The 23,822-nt window shown below is 38.1% G+C and overlaps 6 protein-coding genes and 2 long non-coding RNA genes across 20 annotated transcripts; 5 read left to right on the forward strand and 3 right to left on the reverse strand.

Annotated features, from left to right (window-relative positions):
• Positions 1–86: 86 nt before the first annotated feature.
• LOC147943120 (pectinesterase 5-like) lies at positions 87–2,610 on the forward strand. The gene is made up of 2 exons (XM_087451710.1): positions 87–1,461; positions 1,566–2,610. Exons 1-2 carry the CDS (start codon positions 363–365, stop codon positions 2,252–2,254), a joined length of 1,788 nt encoding a protein of 595 aa, XP_087307836.1. The 5' UTR covers positions 87–362; the 3' UTR covers positions 2,255–2,610.
• A 1,275-nt stretch (positions 2,611–3,885) lies between these two features.
• LOC104784600 (pectinesterase 4) lies at positions 3,886–6,066 on the forward strand. Its single transcript, XM_087451711.1, has 2 exons — positions 3,886–5,131; positions 5,206–6,066. Exons 1-2 carry the CDS (start codon positions 4,048–4,050, stop codon positions 5,892–5,894), a joined length of 1,773 nt encoding a protein of 590 aa, XP_087307837.1. The 5' UTR covers positions 3,886–4,047; the 3' UTR covers positions 5,895–6,066.
• Positions 6,067–6,294: 228 nt separating this feature from the next.
• Positions 6,295–9,092, forward strand: LOC104784602 (peptide chain release factor 1, mitochondrial). Of its 5 annotated transcripts, none has more exons than XM_010509637.3 (11): positions 6,295–6,664; positions 6,765–6,865; positions 6,947–7,049; positions 7,122–7,305; positions 7,406–7,454; positions 7,537–7,615; positions 7,702–7,776; positions 7,864–7,941; positions 8,054–8,212; positions 8,306–8,401; positions 8,496–9,092. In XM_010509637.3, the coding sequence occupies exons 2-11, from the start codon at positions 6,837–6,839 to the stop codon at positions 8,688–8,690; spliced, it is 1,047 nt and encodes a 348-aa protein (XP_010507939.1). In that variant the 5' UTR covers positions 6,295–6,664; positions 6,765–6,836; the 3' UTR covers positions 8,691–9,092. The 5 variants fall into 5 exon arrangements, with proteins under 5 accessions (XP_010507939.1, XP_010507937.1, XP_087307839.1 ...); XM_010509635.3 differs by having other exon boundaries at positions 6,298–6,664; positions 6,951–7,049; XM_087451713.1 differs by having other exon boundaries at positions 6,383–6,664; positions 6,951–7,049; positions 7,122–7,295.
• Positions 8,265–9,119, reverse strand: LOC104784601 (uncharacterized). Its single transcript, XR_767263.3, has 2 exons — positions 8,938–9,119; positions 8,265–8,732 (listed from the first exon to the last, which is right to left on the reverse strand). It is a non-coding gene; the product is annotated as an uncharacterized LOC104784601 (long non-coding RNA).
• Positions 9,120–9,411: 292 nt separating this feature from the next.
• LOC104784603 (uncharacterized) lies at positions 9,412–11,510 on the reverse strand. Of its 2 annotated transcripts, none has more exons than XM_010509638.3 (4): positions 11,021–11,510; positions 10,359–10,951; positions 9,725–10,240; positions 9,412–9,635 (listed from the first exon to the last, which is right to left on the reverse strand). In XM_010509638.3, the coding sequence occupies exons 1-4, from the start codon at positions 11,295–11,297 to the stop codon at positions 9,513–9,515; spliced, it is 1,509 nt and encodes a 502-aa protein (XP_010507940.1). In that variant the 5' UTR covers positions 11,298–11,510; the 3' UTR covers positions 9,412–9,512. The 2 variants fall into 2 exon arrangements, with proteins under 2 accessions (XP_010507940.1, XP_019101144.1); XM_019245599.2 differs by having other exon boundaries at positions 10,359–10,954; positions 11,021–11,378.
• A 1,309-nt stretch (positions 11,511–12,819) lies between these two features.
• LOC104784604 (uncharacterized) lies at positions 12,820–13,903 on the forward strand. Its single transcript, XR_767264.2, has 2 exons — positions 12,820–13,029; positions 13,455–13,903. It is a non-coding gene; the product is annotated as an uncharacterized LOC104784604 (long non-coding RNA).
• A 2,599-nt stretch (positions 13,904–16,502) lies between these two features.
• Positions 16,503–22,129, forward strand: LOC104784605 (ABC transporter B family member 4). 8 transcript variants are annotated; one of them, XM_010509639.3, is made up of 12 exons: positions 16,503–16,794; positions 17,201–17,545; positions 17,639–17,693; positions 17,796–17,971; positions 18,073–18,294; positions 18,370–18,608; positions 18,702–19,501; positions 19,578–20,449; positions 20,520–20,786; positions 20,868–21,131; positions 21,233–21,526; positions 21,606–22,129. In XM_010509639.3, exons 2-12 carry the CDS (start codon positions 17,228–17,230, stop codon positions 21,957–21,959), a joined length of 3,861 nt encoding a protein of 1,286 aa, XP_010507941.1. In that variant the 5' UTR covers positions 16,503–16,794; positions 17,201–17,227; the 3' UTR covers positions 21,960–22,129. The 8 variants fall into 8 exon arrangements, with proteins under 8 accessions (XP_010507941.1, XP_087307841.1, XP_087307846.1 ...); XM_087451720.1 differs by lacking the exon at positions 16,503–16,794 and adding an exon at positions 16,849–16,920; XM_010509641.3 differs by lacking the exon at positions 16,503–16,794 and adding an exon at positions 16,934–17,062.
• A 360-nt stretch (positions 22,130–22,489) lies between these two features.
• Positions 22,490–23,822, reverse strand: LOC104784606 (auxin-responsive protein IAA20-like). The gene is made up of 3 exons (XM_010509642.3): positions 23,359–23,822; positions 22,816–22,912; positions 22,490–22,696 (listed from the first exon to the last, which is right to left on the reverse strand). Exons 1-3 carry the CDS (start codon positions 23,729–23,731, stop codon positions 22,642–22,644), a joined length of 525 nt encoding a protein of 174 aa, XP_010507944.2. The 5' UTR covers positions 23,732–23,822; the 3' UTR covers positions 22,490–22,641.

Genomic DNA, 23,822 nt, shown 5'->3' on the forward strand with positions numbered 1-23,822 from the left:
ACCTTCTAAACAGGGAACGTACGCCAAATTTACACTGCGGTGACCAATTTTAATCCTCACAATTAAGCAATTACAACAAAAATTAGTTGAAGTTAATTAAAGCTTTTCTGACCAAATATTGTCAGCCATTCGTCGACCGTGCAACTCTCCTTCACCATGCAAAATCCATGCACGTCTCTAATTTTAGAAACCAAAAAGTTTCTATAAAAACCTCTAGAATCCATCACAATATCTACTGGCCCAAGTCATTCAACAACTTGGCTTTTATCTAATAAAGCCCCTCCTCTCCGATTAACCTTTAAATAAAACCGGAGGGAGAAAAAAACAAAAAAAAAAACAAAAATATAGAAAAAACCAAAAAAATGATTGGAAAAGTTGTTGTCTCCGTGGCCTCCATACTCTTAATAGTTGGAGTAGCCATAGGAGTCGTTGCCTACATAAACAAAAATGGTGATACTAATCTGTCTCCGCAAATGAAAGCTGTTCAAGGAATTTGCCAGTCGACTTCCGACAAAGCCTCATGTGTCAAAACTCTTGAGCCGGTTAAGAGCGATAACCCAAACAAACTGATCAAGGCCTTCATGCTCGCCACACAAGACGCAATATACAAATCATCTAACTTCACGGGTAAAACCGAAGGAAACATGGGCTCAAGCATCTCGCCAAACAACAAAGCTGTTCTTGAGTACTGCAAGAGAGTTTTCATGTACGCTCTTGAGGATCTCTCTACCATTGTTGAGGAAATGGGTGAAGATCTTAGCCAGATCGGGAGCAAAATTGATCAGCTTAAACAATGGTTGACCGGTGTTTACAATTACCAAACTGATTGTCTTGACGATATCGAAGAAGACGATTTAAGAAAGACTATTGGAGAGGGCATTGCAAGCTCCAAGATTCTCACTAGCAACGCTATTGACATCTTCCACACTGTCGTTAGCGCCATGGCCAAGCTTAACATCAAGGTTGACGAATTCAAAAACTTTACAGGTGGAATCTTCACTCCTTCCGACAAAGGAGCAGCTCCCGCCAACAAAGGAGCCCCTCCTGTTGCTGATGAATCTCCCGTGGCCGACCCAGATGGTCCTGCTCGTCGTCTTCTTGAAGACATGGACCAGACCGGAACCCCAACATGGGTTTCAGGTGCTGACAGGAAGCTCATGGCTAAGGCTGGACGTGGCGGTAACGGCGGTGCTGCTAGGATCAAAGCGACCTTTGTGGTGGCTAAGGACGGAAGTGGACAGTTTAAGACGGTTCAACAAGCCGTTAATGCTTGTCCTGAGAAGAACCCCGGCCGATGCATCATCCACATCAAGGCTGGTATTTACAAAGAGCAAGTAATCATCCCTAAGAAGAAGAACAACATCTTCATGTTCGGAGATGGTGCAAGAAAGACCGTCATTACTTACAACAGAAGTGTCAAACTCAGCCCTGGAACCACCACTTCCCTTAGTGGCACAGTTCGTAAGTCTCACGAAACCCTAATCCACTAGTCCATTGATACAAAAAAAAAAGGTTATACAAGTATTTGTATAAATATAACTCATGTTATATATATCATTGTGCAGAGGTTGAATCAGAAGGATTCATGGCAAAATGGATCGGATTCAAGAACACCGCCGGTCCCATGGGACACCAAGCCGTGGCTATCAGAGTGAACGGAGACCGTGCTGTTATCTTCAACTGTAGGTTCGACGGTTACCAAGACACCTTGTACGTGAACAACGGCCGTCAGTTCTACAGAAACATTGTCGTTTCAGGAACAGTCGACTTCATCTTCGGCAAATCCGCAACCGTGATTCAAAACTCACTCATTGTTGTCCGTAAAGGAAACAAGGGACAATTCAACACAGTCACAGCCGATGGAAACGAAAAGGGTTTAGCGATGAAAATCGGTATCGTCCTCCAAAACTGTCGCATCGTTCCCGACAAGAAACTAGCGGCCGAGAGATTAACCGTGGCGTCATACTTGGGAAGGCCGTGGAAGCAATACTCGACCACCGTGATTATGAACACCGAGATGGGAGACTTGATTAGACCAGAAGGTTGGAAGATCTGGGATGGGGAAAATTTCCACAAGTCATGCAGGTACGTTGAGTACAACAACCGTGGACCAGGAGCTATCACTAACAGAAGAGTCGACTGGGTTAAGATCGCCAGGTCTGCAGGTGAGGTCAATGACTTCACTGTTGCTAACTGGTTAGGCCCGATTAACTGGATTCAAGAGGCCAATGTTCCTGTCACGCTTGGATTATAAATCAAATACAATTAAAAAAAAAAAAAAAATAGTAGTACGTGCTCATGTAAAAGGTGAAAGTACAACGTCGTTTTCGATAGGAATAATCTGCATGCGCGGGGAGATGAAGTTGTAAGATTTGCTTTTTGTTTGTCTCACGTATGAAAGATGAGAAAGAAAAAAAAATTATGTTGTTTGATTTTAATTTTAATTTTTATGTTTTTGGAAGATGAAAACTTGCCCGATGTGTTGTACCTATGTTTAATAAACTTTTTAAAATATATAGTTTTATTTAATTTGTGTTATTTTATGATGTTGTCAATTCTCAAATTTATCAAAATTTATGGACATAAATATACAAACAATGACTTGCTTTATCTGAAATTCCCAATAAGAAAAATTACCACCATCAAACAATTTCTAACGAGGAAATTTTTTTGACTTTCTCATCCACCTTGGTTAGATTTGTTATTAAATTAAGATTGGCTTTGCCATTGGTCTGCAAACACGACATATCACTCATGCAACTGAAAAATAGCTGAGAGTCATAGTTCGCAAATCACAATGTATGAAGTGAGATAAGCTCTCCAGCACCAAATTCTAATTGCTAAAATTAATCAGCAAAAAGGTTACACACAATCTCCTTGGAGACATCAATAACCAGACTAATTAAATGCGATCAATTTTTTTTTTTTACTAATCCCAAGATAAAGAAAATAAAGGAAACTGTTAAAAATATATGAGTTTTTCTTGTTAACTCAATGCTATTTTTACATATTCTCAAAGATACTAATCTTCTTTTTCCAACGGCTCCTATCCAATCTCTTTATTTTCAAAATAAGCTTACGAGTTCCACAATAAAAATTTCATCTTAATAGAATAATAATGATGATTCATATCATCAACAAGCTTAGAAGACATCTCGTTTAATTTATCTTCAGATACCATCGTCGGAGCGGAAAAGGAGATTTGTCAAGCGATTATAACTGATAATTTTTGTTTCCACACATCATTAAACCTCGTTAAAAAAATATGTATAATATATATATATATATATATATATATATATATATATATATATATATATACTGAACTACCTACCTACAAGCTGAAATATTTGCATCTCATTGTATGGTTCTCTTCTATTTATACAATCCTAAAATATTGATTTTCTCTTCCCCCATGGAATTTATTTTTAACAACCTTTTGTTCGTTTATTGTTTGTTTGAAAGTTGATTTATTACCTTCCAAATTTTTAGAATTTTAAATTTGCAATATGATGTGAAAACTAACTTAGATATTGGATATTGTCATTTTTTTTTTGTCAACTATTTTCATTTATTTATTAACAAATTTTATTTATTTATATTTGTTATTTATATTTATTAATTATTCAAAAAATAAATAATTTGTAATAAAAATTAAGCGGAATTTAGATCATACCATTTGACTAAGTTTATAATAATGACTATTTAAGAAAGTTTATCCCAAATACGCATAATTATAGACGTAAGACTGATTTAGAACTGTAAATTTACCAAAACCTTCTGTCATCCGTTATTTTAAGCCTTGTTGACCAAATATTCTCAGCCATTCGTCAACCCCACGTCTATCCCTCACCATGCAAAATCCATGCACGTCCCTAATTTTAGAAACCAAAAAGCTTCTATATAAACCTCCATAATCCATTGCAATATATACTGGCCAAAGTCATTCAACAACTTGGCTTTTATCTAATAAAGCCCCTCCCTCTCCTATTAACCTTTAAATAAAACCGGAGGGAGAGAAAAATAAAACAAAAAAAATAAAAAAAAATGATCGGAAAAGTTGTTGTCTCGGTGGCCTCCATCCTCTTAATAGTGGGAGTAGCCATAGGAGTCGTTGCCTTCATAAACAAAAATGGTGATACTAATCTATCTCCACAAATGAAAGCGGTGCAAGGAATTTGCCAGTCGACTACCGACAAAGCCTCATGTGTCAAAACTCTCGAGCCGGTCAAGAGCGAAGACCCAAACAAACTGATCAGGGCATTCTTGCTCGCTACAAAAGACGCAATTACCAAATCGTCTAACTTCACGGATAAAACCGCAGGAAACATGGGCTCGAGCATCTCGCCAAACAACAAAGCTGTTCTTGAATACTGCAAGAGAGTTTTCATGTACGCTCTTGAGGATCTCGCCACCATTATTGAGGAAATGGGTGAAGATCTTAACCAGATCGGGAGCAAATTCGACCAACTTAAACAATGGATAACCGGTGTTTACAATTATCAAACTGATTGTCTTGACGATATCGCAGAAGACGATTTAAGAAAGACTATTGAAGAGGGCATTTTAGACTCCAAGATTCTCACTAGAAACGCTATTGACATCTTTCACACTGTCGTTAGCGCTATGGCCAAGATTAATAACAAGGTTGACGAATTCAAGAACGCAACAGGAACAACTCCCGTCAACAAAGGAGCCCCTCCTGTTGCTGATGAATCTCCTGTGGCCGACCCAGATGGTCCTGCTCGCCGTCTTCTTGAAGACATGGACGAGACCGGAATCCCAACATGGGTTTCAGGTGCTGACAGGAAGCTCATGGCTAGGGCTGGACGTGGACGTGGCCGTAGAGGTGGCGGCGGTACTGGTGGGATCAGAGCGACCTTTGTGGTAGCTAAGGACGGAAGCGGACAGTTTAATACGGTTCAAGCAGCCGTTAATGCTTGTCCTGAGAAGAACCCAGGCAGATGTATCATCCACATAAAGGCGGGTGTCTACAGAGAGCAAGTAATCATCCCTAAGAAGAAGAACAACATCTTCATGTTCGGAGATGGTGCAAGAAAGACTGTCATTACTTACAACAGAAGTGCTGGTCTCAGCCCTGGAACCACCACATCCCTTAGTGCCACAGTTCGTAAGTCTCACCAAACCCTAATTCACTAGATAATTTTCCAACATAATTCATGTTTTCTATAAATTATCGTGCAGAGGTTGAATCGGAAGGATTCATGGCGAAATGGATGGGATTCAAGAACACTGCCGGTCCATTGGGACACCAAGCCGCAGCTATTAGAGTGAACGGAGACCGTTCCGTGATCTTCAACTGCAGGTTCGACGGTTACCAAGACACCTTTTACGTGAACAACGGTCGTCAGTTCTATAGAAACTGTGTCATCTCAGGGACAGTCGACTTCATGTTCGGCAAATCCGCAACTGTGGTCCAAAATTCACTCATTGTTGTCCGTAAAGGAAGCAAGGGACAATACAACACGGTCACAGCTGATGGAAATGAAATTGGCTTTGCGGTGAAAATCGGTATCGTCCTCCAAAACTGCCGCATCGTTCCTGACAGGAAACTAACGCCAGAGAGATTCACCGTGGCGTCATATTTGGGAAGGCCGTGGAAGAAATTCTCGACCACCGTGATTGTCAACACCGAGATGGGAGATTTGATTAGACCAGAAGGTTGGAGGATTTGGGATGGGGAAAGTTACCACACGACATGTAGGTACATTGAGTACAACAACCGTGGACCAGGAGCTAACACTAACAGAAGAGTTAATTGGGCTAAGATCGCTAGGTCCGCAGGTGAAGTCAGTGGCTTCTCTGTTGTTAACTGGTTAGGTCCGATTAACTGGATTCAAGAAGCCAGAGTTCCTGTCACGCTTGTAATATAAAGCGTTTATGAATATATTATAAACATAGTACGCGTTCATGTAAAAGGTGAAAAATACAATGTATTCTATAGGATTATATAATTAATATGCGTGGGAAAAATGAAGTTGTATAACATTTGTTTTTTGTTTGTCTCACGTATGAAAAATGTGGAAATTTTTTTTTTCTTTAAAACAATATTCTTTGATTTTTTTTTTTTTTAAAATATGAAATTAATTAATCCGCTATGTTGAATAATATATTAAAAAGTCTATAAGTCATCTAAAAATTATCTTATGTTGTCGTCAATTCAATAACTTATTAAAATTATGCAATTCAGTATGTCTATATGTTTTTGTTAGTGGTGACTTTTTTTTTTTTTTTTTCAACATTTATACATATGTAGTAGTAACTATTTTTAGCGACATTTAAATCACAAATTCCCAGTTTATAGCGTGAGGACGAAACTACCCTTGTTAAGATTCGAAACTGCGAAAATACCAAAACCCTCGTCCTTTCCTGAGAGTTTTATCTTTTTTTTTTCTCGACGGCGACGAGAGAAACCGCCGTCACGAGCTCCGGGGCCGCAAAAGTATCACCGTTAGTTCTGCCAATCAACCAAACAGATCGAAACATATATTCGAAAATTTCTGCTAAAAAGAAAAAAAAAACATGAGGAGGTTGATTCGGGCTTATTTCTTGAGTAATCTGGTTAGATCTTGCTCGAGAGGTCCCCATTTAAACGATCGTCGTAGCACACTCTCGTCTAAGATGGTTCGTCTGTACACCACCGGTACGTTTGTTTCTTCAATGTTGGAATCAAATCTCGAATTTTTCTGATGAATCAATTGCAGTGAATTCGAGTTGATTGAATTGGGGATCTATGATTGCAGAAATGGAACCTCAGTTGTCTTCTGATCTAATTAAGATAATGGATCAGAGGTTATCGGCCATAGAACATCGAAATGCTTTTCTTCAGAAGCTTATCAACCAGGTAATCATGGTTTGTATTAACCTTCTCTCTCCCTTTGCTTATTGATTTTGATCCATAAACTGTGTTCTCTGTTGTTTGAAGACAGCCTGAGTACTCACCAGAAGAGTTTTCAAGAGCTAATAAGGAGCTTCGGAAGCTTAGAGATTCAATGGAGCTGATCAATTATTTGAGGGCCAAACAAAAGGTAGTGACTTTTTTTTGCATTAAAGTCTCTATCTGTTCCCATGAATCATCATTGATTGATTCCTTTTGGCAGGAGATTGATGGACTGAGATCCCTGGTGTCGGAAAGCTCGGATGATAAGGATATGCTTGATATGGCTGTTAGTGAATTAGATGAGTCGATGGAAGAAGAAAAAAGACTTCAAACTTTGTTGCTTAAGTCTTTGCTTCCTAAAGATGAAGCTGATGAGAGGGATTGCATTTTGGAGGTGAGAGCAGGTACACTTTATGAACTAATGCTTCTTTATACACCAACTCGCTTCCAAAAGCTGGTCTGTAGGTTTTCTATTTTGATAAACCAACTGAATATTTTGGTTAGGTACTGGTGGAGAAGAGGCTTCTTTGTTTGCTATGGACATATTCAGAATGTAAGTTCATTCATATAGTGTTGTAGGTAGAAGCTTGTATCCTTTTTTGTATTTGGACGTAAGTTATTTGGAATATTGATAGGTACGAAAGGTATTCACAGAAGAAAGGTTGGAAGTTTGATATTGTAGATATCACTGAGTCGGATATGAAAGGATATAAAGTAAGTATGTTTTTTTTTGTTCTTCTGTGATTATTAGTATTTCACCTCTGTTCTACTGCAACTAAGATCTTGAATGTAATTGCTAGGAAGCCAGTGCTGCAATATGTGGAGCCAGTGTCTACGGAAAACTTAAGTTCGAGAGTGGTATTCACAGGGTTCAGGTATGTTATATTCTGATTTTTCTTGACTCTTCATACATATTCACATAATGTTCTCTAGTTATTCACACTTGAAACTTCTTTCCACAGCGTATTCCAATCACAGAGAAATCTGGACGAATTCACACCAGCGCTGTTTCTGTTGCCATCCTTCCCCAGGCTGATGAGGTACCAAAGTTCCTCCAATCTTTGTTTTGACACCATATTACAAACTTACAATCTTACGAGTTACAAACTTACATACTCTTTGATCATCTGTCTTACTGGTGGCTACTTACAGGTAGATGTTAAGCTAAGGAATGAAGATTTGAGGATTGATACTTACAGGTCTGGTGGCTGTGGTGGTCAACACGCAAACACAACAAACAGCGCAGTCCGAATAATCCATCTTCCAACCGGGATGATGGTCTCAATCCAAGATGAAAGATCACAACATATGGTAGTGGACTTTCATCTTACGCACTACCCCCTCACTAGTTCACTCCCTCAAATTGATACATCGTACTAAAACATTTTCATTTCTTTGTAACAGAACAGAGCCAAAGCACTAAAAGTGCTGTGTGCAAGGCTCTATGAAATTGAAAGATTAAGAATACAGAGCAGTCGATCAAAGCTACGGTCGGAACAGGTACATATGAAATAAACAATCTTTTTTATTATTTTTCTGGTCAACCGTACATCACTTTCTTGCCTAGCTGATCGTTGCGTAATCTCATTAATAGATTGGCAGCGGAGATCGATCTGGACGAATCCGTACATACAATTTTCCACAAGGGCGAGTGACGGATCACCGTGTGGGAATCACTCACCATGCCATTGAAGATATGATGCAGGGAGAGAACCTGGACATGTTCATTGATGCACTTCTCTTACGCCAAGAAATGGACGCAATTGCTTCATTCAGCTCCACTTCATGACTGACACAAAGGTAGACCAAACCCTTTATAGCTTGTCATCAGCTGCGACAACAGTTAGCAGTAGTAATAAAAATCCATTAAAAGCTGGGAAATTTAAAGGAGAGAAAGAAAATAGAGAGAAAGAGGGAGCCAGGGAAGAGGCAGTGCATGGGAAGAGACAAAACACAGTCGTTTAGTGTTTTAGTAAACTCAATCCATGCTCTGCTTGTTCCCTGTCTATCTCATTTACCAAGTTTGTCTTCCTCACCTTAGAAATTGGCCAGGATCCTAGACTTTTGTTTGAGTTTGTGTTTATTTCTTAGGTTTAAATAGATTATGGAAATCATGTTGCTGTACACGCCTTTTGTGATGTACTACACAAGAATTCACCAGAAATATATTTGTACTCCCTTGTTTTGCAAAGTCTTGTACTGCGATCAATCTGTGGCTAAACCAGAGAGTACAACCGTTAGCTTGTATTGGTAATCCTCTGACTTATCTGGAGGGTTCCACTTTGTACGACTCTCTGCTTTTTTATTGGTAAATCGTAAGGTAGAGATATAATTAAGCTTCCACGTGGTAGGACCTAAAGCATATCGCAAGTACACTACTACATTATCGTTTGGTTGATGTTTAAAATTAGTACACTTTCAAGTTTGAAGTACTGGTACTACACAGTCTCTCTATACATCGGAATCATTCTGATTTGTTTAATTCGAAAACAAACTTCGGATTGGTTCAGTTTTAGTTGAAAGTTTTTGAACTAAAAGTTTATACTATAACAAATGAATAAACTTGATTATGAATCCGCTGATATTATAGTATATAGAATTGATTTTTAAATCAAGTAATAAGAACATCGAAATCAGAGAGATCCCATTCTGCAATTGCTTCATCTTCTTTATAAATCTCGGTACCAACATCTACCGATGTCCAAATCCTCCTAGCCGGAATCGTACCGGGATCCTACAAACATAACCAAATCAAAACCCAAACCGGAAATTTCAAAAGTTTCGACCAAGAAATTAGAAAAACCAACCGGTTCATTCAATCACCTGGTAGAAGTAAAGCCTACTGGACAAGCCACCAACATCAAGCTCCCAAGTTCTCGGGTCACCCACCCAACCATCACCCAACCGGGTCGGATACCCATATTCACCCCAAACCGGGTGAGGCAAAAGCTGTACAATCTCCTGAGCTTGTGGGTTACTATAAGCATCACAAGTCCCCACCGGAAGCTCGAGATGCTCCGCGTTTCCCGGCGCACAGTACACATGGTAAGCCTCGTAAGGGAAACTCCGTTTGTCCGTACGGTGGACTCTGGTGCCGTTTCGAAACGTGTGGTACGGTGGACAGTTGTGTAGACTCTTGGGGTTGCACCAAAGTGCAGTTTCGGGGTTTATAATCATCTCCGAGTAACGAGTTACGTCTGTGGTTACGTCACCGTCACAGGGCTGGCCGTTGTTTTTCCAGCAGCTTCCGATGTCAACAAGGTAGAACTGACTCTTTGGTCCTCCCCCGTGTTTTATATCTAGTGTTAGTCTCACTTTGAAGTTTGGTGACTCCGGAAGCTATACCAAAACATATATCACTAATTGAACATAATCCTTTTTGTTGTTAGATTAGAGGATTATTTCTAGACAAGAAAAAGGAACTTTACAAAAAGGTTTAAAGGTTAGTGTTACTTACTGTTTTGAGCATTCCTCTAGTGTCATAATGGTACCCACCAGAGAATCCTTTAGTGGCATCAGCTCTGAGATAAAGCATAAGCCATGGGTACTTAGCTGAAGTCTTAAGCTTGTGTTTAAACAGCCAACCACCAACACCAACTCTCTTCTCCCACACTACCTCGTAATAACTTATCCCATCCAACTCCTTTCCCAAATCTGCATCCACCTCGTACGTACCATTGAACCATCCCTTCATAGTCTGACCATCTCTCAGAAGCTCCGTCTTTCCGTGGTTCAGCGTCGGTTGGTTCATACAACCGCTTCCAAAACAGGGGAATAAGCCGGGTTGACTGAAAGGTGGGATCTTTTTGCCGTTTTGAGGACAAAGACCAGATTTGGTGTCGTAGTTTCCGTTTTTGAGCATTACCATCCAAAAACTCCATGGGTTTGGTTTGTCTGAGACTTGACAGAGAGAGCCTAGGTAGAGTTCTTTCTCGACCGCGTAAAGGTCAGGGTTATGCAATGCTAAATCTGATATGATTCCTGGTTTAGGCTTTCCGACTCCTAGCTCGTTATCCGAGTCAGATACCTTGTGCGCCAAGGAATATCCACCTGCTATAAATTATAGTTTAAAAACAGAGAAAACAGAGGACGGAGACCGGAGAAGAAGAAGAAGCTTACTTGTTGTGTTGTTTGATTGGTCTGTTATGTGTGGTGAATGATGGTTCAGTGTAATGTGTGGTGAGCTGCATTTAGAGGAGACATCGAAGCAATCAGCGGCTCGAGGACTACCCATGTGAGGAGCTTCGAAGCCAACCTCATTGCAGAAGTTCCAAGCTTCAAACGCCACTTTGAGACCATCTCTCTTCATCCCGGGATCTCCAACCGCTGATCCCTCGTCCCCATGAACCAGGAGAATCAAGGTTATCACGGACAGGATTAGAGCCAATTGCTTCATTTGTTTTTTTTCCTCTGCTTCTGCATTTAGTTTTCCTTTTAGTGTTTTTGTTGATCTATATAAAAAGCTTTTGTTTGAGTGGACTGTAGTGGTAGTTGGTGAATGATTCAATCTGTAATGAATGCTTCCAAAAAGTCAAAGAAGCTGTTAGTCTTCTTTGTTATCTTAGTGGCGAGTAATGAGGGAGTAAACCATGACTTGCTCTTTTCGATCCAGATCAAAGCAATGCATTTAGTGATATTTATAAATGTTTTGATCAAATACATTCTAATAATATGCATCGCGTTCAAAGTGAAGTGATTATCTTAAAAACAGGTGAACCCGAATCCTGTGATTCAAATCCATCAAGACCTTAAACATAATTAAAGACCTAAAATGTTTAGATACAGTATATCAATTATACTTAACTAATCTCAATTAGGACTATAAATCCTGATTAAGATTGAACCGGAAATAATCTGTGTTTTGATTTGTGAATACAAGACATAGTATTGTTGACTGCTTGCAGCACCTTAGAGACCTCTTAACATAATAAAAAGTTTCGAACTTTCTCTTCTCAATTCAAAGATGGGTTTAAAAGTTTGGGTCTCATCTTTTCATTCTTTTATGTCACAAGGCCCATGGGCTAATGGCTTTAGTCAGCAGTATAAAAAGTTTGTTGGTTGGGTCCGTTTCCAAATTCAACAAGATCCATAGATTCGGGTTCCCGGGGCGGGTCAAGATTGATTTTTATAGTTTCGAACATTGTACTGTAGGTAAAAGGATTTAGCTAGCTAGGTGTGTATTTGATTGATTTACGTAACGCCGGGAACTTAGGTCTATTTGACACGTGACCCGATTCGTCAAAAGATTTAGTGGGAATCGAACACCTTTCAACTTTTTCTTCCCCCGGATAAAAAAAAGTCAAATTTCTAGTTGAACTGTGTGATATAGACCCAATCAAGTGAACTAGCGAATACATTCTACAATTAGTGTCACCTAATAGATTTCTTAAACTAAATATAAATAAAATGGAAGGATAATGTTTTTTTTTATTTGCCCATTTGTAAAGGTTTGGTGTGTGTTAGGTTTTACTATTACTCTCGCTTGTAAAAAACTACATAAATAAAATCTAATTTTGTTTTGAACATATTCCAAAACCACGAATCTGATTTGACTTCAGGGTAGAAAAATATGAACGCTGTGAAACGGTAACAAATCTTACCGTTTGAATCTAATTATTTTTTAACATATTCCAAGATCCACTAATCATCAAAACTAAAGATATAATATACTTGGATTATAGTACAAAAGTTTAATAATAGCAAACAGAGAAAAGTTGAATAAATAGTGCGGTTTACGCTTCCCCGTATTTGCCAACGTTCGGTTTGATTTAACTTTTGAAGTAGTAAAATATGAACGTTGTGAAAGTGTGAAACGGTAACATTGTTTACCGTTGGAATCTAATATTTTTTATTACAGAACTTCAGATAATGACTCTCTCTCGAGTCTCTATAAATACTCCTTCTCCTTTCTTTGGGTCAGAAATCTGAATCCTCCTTTTATACTTGGTTTCATATTCATACAAATGTCGTACTACAATCTGTTTTTATCTCTTTAGTTCTCTTCTTCCACGCTGTTGGAGTCCTCACTCAATCTATCTAAGATCAAAAATGCCTTGGGACTGTTGGAGTCCTCACTATCTATATTTATAGCCGAGAGAAACAAGCATAAAGCTTCATCTTCTTACAAGGTAAAATACTCTCGTCTTAATTCCTCTAGTTTGTTTACCATTAAATTGAATGTTAGTTTGTTTAACAGTTCTTCATCTTTAAATCATCTTGTATGTATGGATTTGATAGTAAAATTTAAAGGCTCTGTTTTAATTCAATTTTGAATGTATATATATATTGCTGGCTTAACTTTAACGATGTGGACAGTAAACTGAATTTTTAGCCATATGATCTTCTATCTCATAAACTGAAAATTCTAGTTAGATATATTTATATATGTTCTGTCTAGGAAAACATAGAATGAGATTATTATCTTTTATGAAATACAAAGAAACGATATGTTGCCTTTTAAAATGCTTTAGATATTTGTGTTAAATATGCATGTTGGAAAAAACGATTGTTAATTTGTAATGTGGATTGATTTTGGGTTTAATTAATTTTGCAGAGGGATGAAGATGGCTAGGAGAACAAAAATGCCTTAGGACTGTGTGGCGTTTTTCCATCAAGCTTTGCCAGACTTTGTTGGAAATTGACTAGACTGTGCGTGCAATATTTGTATTTTTTTTCTTTCCTGATAAAGATACTATGCAGTGTATGTGCAATGTAGATGAATGTTAGTAAAAAAATAGATGAATGCTAGGCATAGATGTATAGGGTGTGAATGGTAGAGATGAATGTTAGGCATATGCGAAGTGTATAGATGCATGTTAGGATGTGAATGGTATAGATGAATGTTAGGATGTGAATGGTATAGATGAATGTTATAGGGTGTGAATGGTATAGATGAATGTTAGGATGTGAATGGTATAGATAAATGTTAGGCATATGCGAATTGTATAGATGAATGTGTTAGGGTGTGAATGATATTATAGATGAATGTTGTTAGGGTGTGAATGGTATCATAGATGAATGTTAGGCATAGATGTATGAATAGGCCCTATATGCGCTTGTGAGCGTAGAACGTGAGGCAAATGAGTGGAACGAGGGAAAACAATGACTAACGAATCTAGCCAAAGACTCAATCGCTAGACAAAACACAAAAGCAAACCAAAAAAATCGCAAAGTCTAAAAGCGTTGAAACACATCAATCGCTAGTCAAAACAAATGTCAAAATAAACCGTCGAACAATCGTAGATTAATGATATTGACGAACACGTTAGTCGAAAGTAAAACACTCAAGAACAATTGCAAAAATCACAGAGCTAAAAAAACCTCGTGAGAAGGAAATAAGTCTATCAAAAAGGAAAATTTGCCAGTTGAAACTTGAAACACTCGTAGCCTGAAAAAGCAAACCGATCAAATAACATCAAAGATAGGAGTTAAAAGTTTGTTGGACTTCAAATTCCCAACCAGAAAACTTTCTCAAGTTGTTTAAAAACAAACAGGCCAATTCAAAAAGCTCCTTAGAAAAACATTAGGCACATCTTCAAAAACATCCAAACCAGCACCACCAATCTCTCAAGCATACCATTCCTCATCTATTAGCCCCACGAGCGAGCGCGTTCAGTGCCGGCTTAACTAGGCGGACGGTCAGATACATAGATTAAAGAGGCACAAAAAAATATTTCCGCATACTAAAAAGACACAAAAAAAAATTTGTAAGCTGAAACAAAAAAAAATTTATATGAACCAAAAACAAAATTTGCAAGTTTTCTGATGTGTTGTTTTTATAAGTTTGATGTTTAAGCCGGCACTGGCGACGTTGACAACAAATCATGAGTTTGTTAGCTGCCATCCTGTACGTCCATGTAATTGGTAAGGAACAGATAGTTGTTTATCAAATGTGGCGCCTTGACCATCGAGCCAATGCTTCCAAGTCCCACGATTCCGCCGATTCGCTTTCCCCAGCTACAAATTAAATTGAAGGGTAACAATAGAGGTTTTGCAAACCGTGGAACCGAGGTCTGGTCAATCTCCTTTGAGTGTCCAAAACCGTTGCTTAACGAACCGATGCGCCGGAAAACGTCTATGAGTAAACCGACGGCAATATCGCTCGAGCCAGCGTTGGACACTCAGATATGTCAACGCCTAACCAACATGTTTACGTCAAACACTTTTTTTTTCTTTCCTAAAATCTTATTTTTCCTTGCTTGTTAATTTTTTTTTCTTTTTTTTATTAATTCTAAAATTGCTTAAAAGTTGATTTCATTTATTTGAAAAGGTACCTTACACATAATTGACAATTTACACACACACAAAAAGCATAGATAGACTAGACAAACTCAAAAAAAAAAAAAAAAAAAGCTTTTTAAATCAATTTTCCCATAAAACTATTTACAATAAAAAAAATTAAAAAAAAAAAGAAAGTCCAAAAATTTGTTTAAAAAAAAAAACTGATTACCGCCTTACACGATATTATAAACGGTATAGTCATTGTTGCATCAACGTTTGGAATAATAATGCAAGTAGTAGTTTTTTTTTTGTCTTTCTTAGAAAAAGTCGTATAAAGTATTACTATTTTGATAATCGTATTCCCCAAGTAGTAATAATTCTTACTAGAAAAGTATTTATATATACGTACGTGGGTAGGTGATATATTATTAGATAGAAAAATCAAAATATGTCAGGAATGACGTCAGGATAGTTATAGTAGTTAGACTTTAGATAAGATACATTGATTCTGACAATGCGCTCAGGAGAAGTAATGCGATACCATTCTTCGTCTTCTTCTTCTTTGCCTCCCTCCTGGAAAATACAAAGAAAGGTCCTCTCTTTTTTTGTTCTCTTTATTTCCTTTCCGATCGGTTATTAATGTTTTCTTGCTCGTAAAGTAAATCAGCCTTCACGTGCTTCCAACCTAGGATGATGGTATGGTACTAGTCGTACTGCAATTATATTTGAATATTACTAGTGTCATCCATCTACATTTATTTATTGGAGTTATTAGATCTTAACTCAACATAATACATTGCATTAATGCATCATTACAATGCGCATATATAATGCTATATAACATTAACATCCGTTGGCAAAACGCAATTATACGATGATAACAAAGTTCACAATAGTGAAAAAAAATGAGGTTTTGCACTTGTGAATTTGTTCACAACTACTGCGAACGAGAAAGTCAACTAAAGCGATTGAAAAAAATCATTATATAGATATAATTAAGCTTATTGGTATTGATAAAATATCTTATATATAGTTAGTTATATACACAAGCATAAACATATATAATTCGAGTTTTTTTTTTTTTAATAATAGAAAAATGAACTAGGACAAATAGATGCTGCTAAAAACATAGCTAATTTATATAGTTTTAGTAGAGAGATCAGTTTTTAATAATAAGTAAAGGTGAAATGAAGGAGATTATAATAATCATGCGGCCCTTCCGTATCAAAACTTTATGCTAAAATCAAACATAAAAGAGTTGTACAGTTGAAGAAAACAGCTAAGACTACTCGTTATACCGTATAAACGATCAATTCGTCTTTTTGAATATTTTGCATTATATTTATCAGACAAGAATGGACAGAGAAAATAATTTAAAATTACGACAAGAATAAGATATCTTACGTATCGCATTTTTTCTCTTGAACAAGTCACGGCTTGTTCGTCAAGAAATAAACAGAGCATATATAAACCTCACATGAATCTTTACAAAACTTCACTTAACAAATTTATATATATTAAAAAATAGATATATATGTAAGCAGAGAGAGAGAGAGAGAGATCTCTGCACACTTTCCAACTGCTTCTCTTATACGACATATCATCACACCACACCAAGAAGTCGCTAAATCCTTTGTCTCACTTTTGCAGCTTCTTCCTTCATCCTTTTCCAGGTACATATTATATTCTATATATGCTTTATCTTTCCACTGAAAAAAACTCTGTACTTAATGGTTCTAGAATCTGTCTGCACCGAAACTTATGTGCTGCCTTTATGTAATTGACGGATCTTGCGTCAGGTCTCATCATATTTTTCTTCTTGAAAATATAAAATAAAAGGATTTAGATATAATAATAATAATAATAATAATAATAATACGAAAACAGATCTTTAGGTGTGTTTTCATTTCATGGTTGGTGAAGACTGATCTTGAATCAAAAGTAAACTTTCCACTGTCTTAAAGTCTTTGTTCTGTCAAATCTTGAGACTCTCATGTATGTTCTCTTGAAGATCATCTCAACTCATAGATTTAGACACTTATTTATAATATCTCTCCTCTGTTGTTTTAAATGCTTTAGGAACATAAGGCACCTGGTGAAAATCTAATGGCTTCAGAGAGCGGCGTAAACGGTGATTCAAATATAGTAGAAGAGGTTTCTGAAACCAAACGAGAAAGCAAAGTAGAAGGAGAAGCTATGAAAACAGAGGAGAAGAACAAGGAGGAACATGATGAGAAAACCAAGACGGTGCCGTTTTACAAGCTCTTTGCCTTTGCAGATTCCTTTGATTTCCTCTTGATGCTCCTCGGGACGCTTGGATCTATCGGAAATGGTCTTGGCTTCCCTATCATGACCTTACTGTTCGGAGACCTTGTAGATGCTTTTGGACAGAATCAGACTAATACAACCGACAAAGTCTCCAAAGTAAATCATCAAACTCCTGTTTGTTTCTATCTTTAGTTAAGATTGATTTTCAAGATTTAACTTACTAACTATAGTTTCTTGATTCACTCACAGATTGCTCTGAAGTTTGTATATCTTGGAATCGGTACTTTTGTTGCTGCTTTTCTCCGTAAGTACTTCTTGTTTATTGGAGATCTTACCAAAGATACTAAAACTTTTGTAAAAAAGATTTCAAGAAAACTAAACGTTTTTGATGTCTTTGAATATTCAGAATTGTCTGGTTGGATGATTTCGGGAGAGAGACAAGCCGCCAGAATAAGGAGTTTGTATCTTAAAACTATCTTAAGACAAGATATCACTTTTTTCGACATCGATACAAATACAGGAGAAGTCGTTGGAAGAATGTCCGGTGACACTGTGCTTATCCAAGATGCCATGGGAGAGAAGGTATAGCTACTTAAAAAAAATGTCAAACAGAACATTATAAATTTTCAAAACGTCTTCTCTCTATTATAAAGATTCAACAAACTTGTTTTGTTTGTTATCAGGTGGGGAAAGCTATACAACTTGTATCAACATTTGTGGGAGGTTTTGTGATAGCTTTCATTAGAGGATGGCTTCTAACTTTGGTCATGTTATCTTCAATTCCTCTTCTTGTAATGTCTGGTGCACTTCTTGCTATCGTCATTGCTAAAACAGCTTCTCGTGGACAAACTGCTTACGCTAAAGCTGCGGTTGTAGTTGAACAAACAATTGGTTCTATACGAACGGTAATTAATCTTACTTACTTAAGCCAAAAGGAACAAAACCACAGAGTCTTAGGTTCTTCTGTTTTTTTTTAACAGGTTGCTTCGTTTACTGGAGAGAAACAAGCTATAAGCAATTACAATAAACACCTTGTCTCTGCTTATAAAGCAGGAGTCATTGAAGGTGGTTCAACTGGATTGGGACTAGGAACACTCTTTCTTGTTATCTTTTGTAGTTACGCTTTAGCGGTATGGTATGGAGGGAAGTTAATATTGGAAAAAGGGTACACAGGAGGACAAGTTCTCAATGTCATCATCTCTGTTTTAACTGGATCCATGTAAGGACCTCTACTCTTTCAACAATGCGTCTTTTGTGTGTGTTTAACTCCTCTGAGACCTAATTTTAAGGTTTGTTTTTGTTCCTTCCTTAGGTCGTTAGGTCAAGCTTCGCCTTGCTTAAGCGCGTTTGCAGCTGGACAAGCCGCTGCTTATAAGATGTTTGAGACAATTGAGAGAAAGCCTGACATAGATTCTTATAGTACAGATGGTAAAGTGTTGGATGACATTAAGGGAGATATTGAGCTTAAAGATGTTTACTTCACGTATCCGGCTAGACCCGACGAGCAAATATTCCGTGGCTTTTCGCTGTTTGTCTCGAGTGGTTCAACGGTTGCTTTAGTTGGACAGAGCGGGAGCGGGAAATCTACTGTTGTGAGTCTTATTGAGAGGTTTTATGATCCACAAGCCGGTGAAGTTCTCATAGATGGGATTAACTTAAAAGAGTTTCAGCTAAGATGGATCAGAAGCAAGATTGGACTTGTGAGTCAAGAGCCAGTTTTGTTTACTGCAAGCATCAAGGACAACATTGCTTACGGCAAAGAAGATGCGACTATCGAAGAGATTAAAGCGGCTGCAGAGCTAGCAAACGCATCTAAATTTGTGGATAAGCTTCCACAAGGTTTGGATACAATGGTGGGAGAACATGGGACTCAGCTTTCAGGTGGACAAAAACAGAGAATAGCTGTGGCTAGAGCGATTTTAAAAGATCCAAGAATCTTGCTTTTGGATGAAGCTACAAGTGCACTTGATGCAGAATCTGAAAGAGTGGTTCAAGAAGCACTTGATAGAATCATGGTTAACCGGACTACAATTGTGGTTGCTCATCGGTTAAGCACGGTGAGAAACGCGGACATGATCGCGGTGATTCACCAAGGAAAGATTGTAGAGAAAGGTAAACTAATAAAACATTCTTTTACACTCAAAAGACATAATGTACTGTATGTGATTTTGGCCAATTTGATGAACAGGTTCTCATACGGAACTACTAAAGGACAGCGAAGGAGCTTACTCTCAGCTGATTCGTCTACAAGAAGAGAAGAAATCAGATGAGAATGCATCGGATGAGAGAAAGATGTCATCAATTGAATCATTCAAACAATCAAGTTTGAGAAAATCGTCGTTAGGCAGATCTCTAAGCAAAGGAGGATCATCCAGAGGAAACAGCAGCCGCCATTCTTTCAATATGTTTGGCTTTCCAGCAGGAATTGACCCTCAAGACCAAGATCAAGAAGAGGCTACTACAGAACCTAAAACCAAACAAAAGAAAGTCTCAATCTTCAGAATAGCTGCTCTAAACAAACCAGAGATTCCAGTACTAATACTCGGATCAATATCAGCAGCAGCAAACGGTGTTATTCTTCCACTTTTTGGGATACTACTCTCAAGTGTAATCGACGCTTTTTTCCAACCGCCTAAAAAGCTGAAAGAAGATACAAGCTTTTGGGCAGTCATATTCATGGTTCTTGGTTTCGCATCCATCATAGCATACCCAGCACAAACCTTCTTCTTCGGTATAGCTGGATGTAAACTGGTGCAGAGAATCAGAAGTATGTGTTTTGAGAAAGTGGTTCACATGGAAGTTGGATGGTTTGACGAGCCAGAGAATTCGAGTGGAACCATAGGAGCAAGGCTATCAGCAGATGCAGCCACAATACGTGGTTTAGTTGGGGATGCTTTGGCTCAGACGGTTCAGAATCTTTCATCTATATTGGCTGGTTTGATCATTGCCTTCTTGGCTTGTTGGCAATTGTCCTTCGTCGTCCTCGCCATGCTCCCTCTTATTGCACTTAATGGATTTCTATACATGAAGTTCATGACAGGTTTCAGCGCTGATGCAAAGGTATAGTTACTAGTTTGTTTCCATGATTCTCTCTATGCTACAATCCATTCACCTGTAAACTCATTGGCAGAAAATGTATGGAGAAGCAAGCCAAGTGGCGAATGACGCAGTTGGGAGCATTAGAACCGTTGCTTCATTCTGTGCAGAAGACAAAGTGATGAAAATGTACACAAAGAAATGTGAAGGTCCAATGAAGACAGGGATTCGTCAAGGCATAGTCAGTGGTATTGGTTTCGGCTTCTCTTTCTTTGTCCTCTTCGCTTCTTACGCTACCAGTTTCTACGTTGGAGCTCGCCTTGTCGATGACGGCAAAACAACATTCGACGCTGTCTTCAGGGTATATGTCTATAAGAAAACAAACATACAACATAATGATGATCTATATAAAGGGTTCTTGATTCTTGTGATGACAATGCAGGTGTTCTTTGCTTTGACAATGGCGGCAATGGCGATATCTCAATCGAGTTCGTTATCTCCTGATTCAAGCAAAGCAGATGTAGCTGCCGCTTCGATATTCGCAATCATGGACAGAGAATCAAAGATTGACCCGAGTGTTGAGTCAGGAAGAGTGTTGGAAAATGTTAAAGGAGACATTGAGCTTCGTCATGTTAGTTTCAAATACCCAGCAAGACCAGATGTTCAAATCTTCCAAGATCTTTGTTTAAGCATTCGAGCCGGAAAGGTTAGGAAGGAATTCAAAAAACTTATCATTCTTTGAAAAAAAAAAGGCAGAACCTTTTGATTTTGAGACACATCTCTGTTTCTCTTTTTGTCACATTACAGACAGTTGCTTTGGTCGGAGAAAGCGGGAGCGGGAAATCAACGGTGATAGCATTGTTGCAGAGGTTTTACGATCCAGATTCAGGTGAGATCACTCTCGACGGTGTAGAGATCAAGAGCCTGCGATTGAAATGGTTAAGACAGGAGACGGGACTTGTGAGCCAAGAACCAATCTTGTTCAACGAGACAATTAGAGCCAACATTGCTTACGGCAAAGGAGGAGACGCGAGTGAATCCGAAATCGTATCTTCAGCTGAATTATCAAACGCCCATGGTTTCATCAGTGGTCTTCAACAGGTAACTTAAATTAAAAACTCAAGCTTTAGGGTTTATGGTTCTCGGGTCGGGTCAAAATAACCCGGGGTTAATTTTTTAGGGTTACGATACGATGGTGGGAGAAAGAGGAATTCAATTATCAGGTGGGCAGAAGCAACGAGTAGCTATAGCTAGAGCCATCGTCAAGGATCCAAAGGTATTGCTACTCGACGAAGCGACGAGTGCTCTTGACGCAGAGTCTGAACGAGTGGTCCAAGACGCTCTTGACCGGGTTATGGTAAACCGAACCACAATTGTGGTAGCTCACCGGTTATCGACGATTAAAAATGCTGACGTAATTGCCGTCGTTAAGAACGGCGTTATCGTTGAGAAAGGAAAACACGAGAGTTTGATTAATATCCAAGACGGCGTTTATGCTTCGTTAGTTCAGCTTCATCTCACTGCAGCTTCTTAACTTTTAATTTTCTTTTTGCCCCTTTAATTTTTATTTTTTTGTCGATTGCGCCCCGTTATATTTATTGTTGTTGTTATTGTTGTTGTGTTTTTCTATCTCGAGTAAACTTTTTTATTTTTTGGTAGTGTATAATGTATATACAATTTGAGTTCTGGTGTTCAAAACAAAAATATCCAAAGATCATTTTTATTATGACAATAACATCTTATTGTCAGTTGACAGACAATAGGGATAGGGTAAGAGTAAGACTTGCGTTTCAATTGCTTCGCAAGTCGCAACATTGGCTTGATACAATGATATACTCCACATGATCAGTATCTTCTTTCACTGACTCTTTCTCAAAATAGGAAATGTAAGATGAGAATTTGTTGTTTCCCCTGAACATGTTATCAATTATGAAAAAAACCATTCAACTAAACTATATAAATGCAATGATTTAATTGGTCTAAATCCACTGGAAGATGATTGTTCCTCGGATATATTTTCTTTTTGCGTAACACCGAGGAAGATCAGGAGAATAATAGTCAGAGTGAGTTCAAAATTTATGTACTATCACAAAAGAAAAACGAAAATAATATAAATAAAATATCCCACCACTGATTTACAAACAGACAAAAACTTTTTTTTCTTGACATTACTTCGATTTAAACACAAGTACGTACGCAGACTTTTTTTTACTATATCAGTAGTGGTAAGCTCTTGAAATCTTCAGTCTTCTCACAGTAGACAAGAACATCCTAACAAAGACAGAACCCATAAAAATATCTATTTTAAGGATGCTATCACAACAATCTAATTAAGGAAATAATCTAAAAGACTTTAAATTAAACTAACAAAGGGACTAAAGAGTGCTTACTCCCAAGGAACGTCCCCAACCATCATCCAGTCGCCTTCCTTATCCGCGTACGTTAGCACGTGACTCTTGTCGCTGCACATTTCTTCTTCTTCAGCCCCTATATGTTAGTAGCATTTTAATAAAAATTGCCATCAGTTTTCCTCATATAGTTACTATTCACCTATAATACGTACCTTACACACTACACAACACAATATATAAACTCTAACCTACCTATGAGATAATAACTTTGACAAACAAACAAACAAAAACCCTATGAAATAGTGATGGGCGATATTAACCTTCAAACAAAAGAAGAGTAATGGGGGGGGGGGGGGGGGAGAAGTATTTTGTTTGTGTTTTTATTTTTTTCTGACGGGGGAAATTTATCTAATTGACTTTAAAAGAAATAAATTACGTTTAGAAATTTGCTACTAATTAGAACATATATAAACCGATCTGATAGGCCAACGAACATGTTTTAAATTGTTATCAGCGGATCCCTCGAAGCTATATAGACATAAGAATTTTATGTATTGCATATATATATATATAGAAACTTACAGAGAATGGAGGCGTTGAACATGAAATCTAGGGTTCTGATCAAGTCGTGGTAGCCTTTAAGAGACATTAGATCGATCTTTCTTCCAATGGGAACTCCCTCCATGTTCACCTTTACATAGAAGCTCCCCACACTGTTGCACTCGTTCTCTTCTTCCTCCTCCACCGCCGCAGCATATACCGCCTCCTCTGCCGCCGGAGCTGCAACGGAGTACCCATAGCCACCGTTGAAATATTGCGTCCCTGAAGACGTACCGAAGCTGAGTCCGAGCCTCAGATCCGTGCTTAGGTTCCGAGTACTTGACGAGCCACCGAATGGGTTGCTCTTGCTGGTACTCTCTATCGACGAAGAAGACGAACTTCTCCCTCTTCCCATATCTCTATCTAGCTCTCTATATCTCTCTCTCTCTCTTTTGTTAGGTTGAGACAAATGAGTAAGGAATGAGCCGCCATGCTTGGTTTGTACG

Source organism: Camelina sativa, chromosome 5 (genome assembly GCF_030686135.1).
Source record: "Camelina sativa cultivar CO46 ecotype springtype chromosome 5, ASM3068613v1".
NCBI lineage: Eukaryota > Viridiplantae > Streptophyta > Magnoliopsida > Brassicales > Brassicaceae > Camelina > Camelina sativa.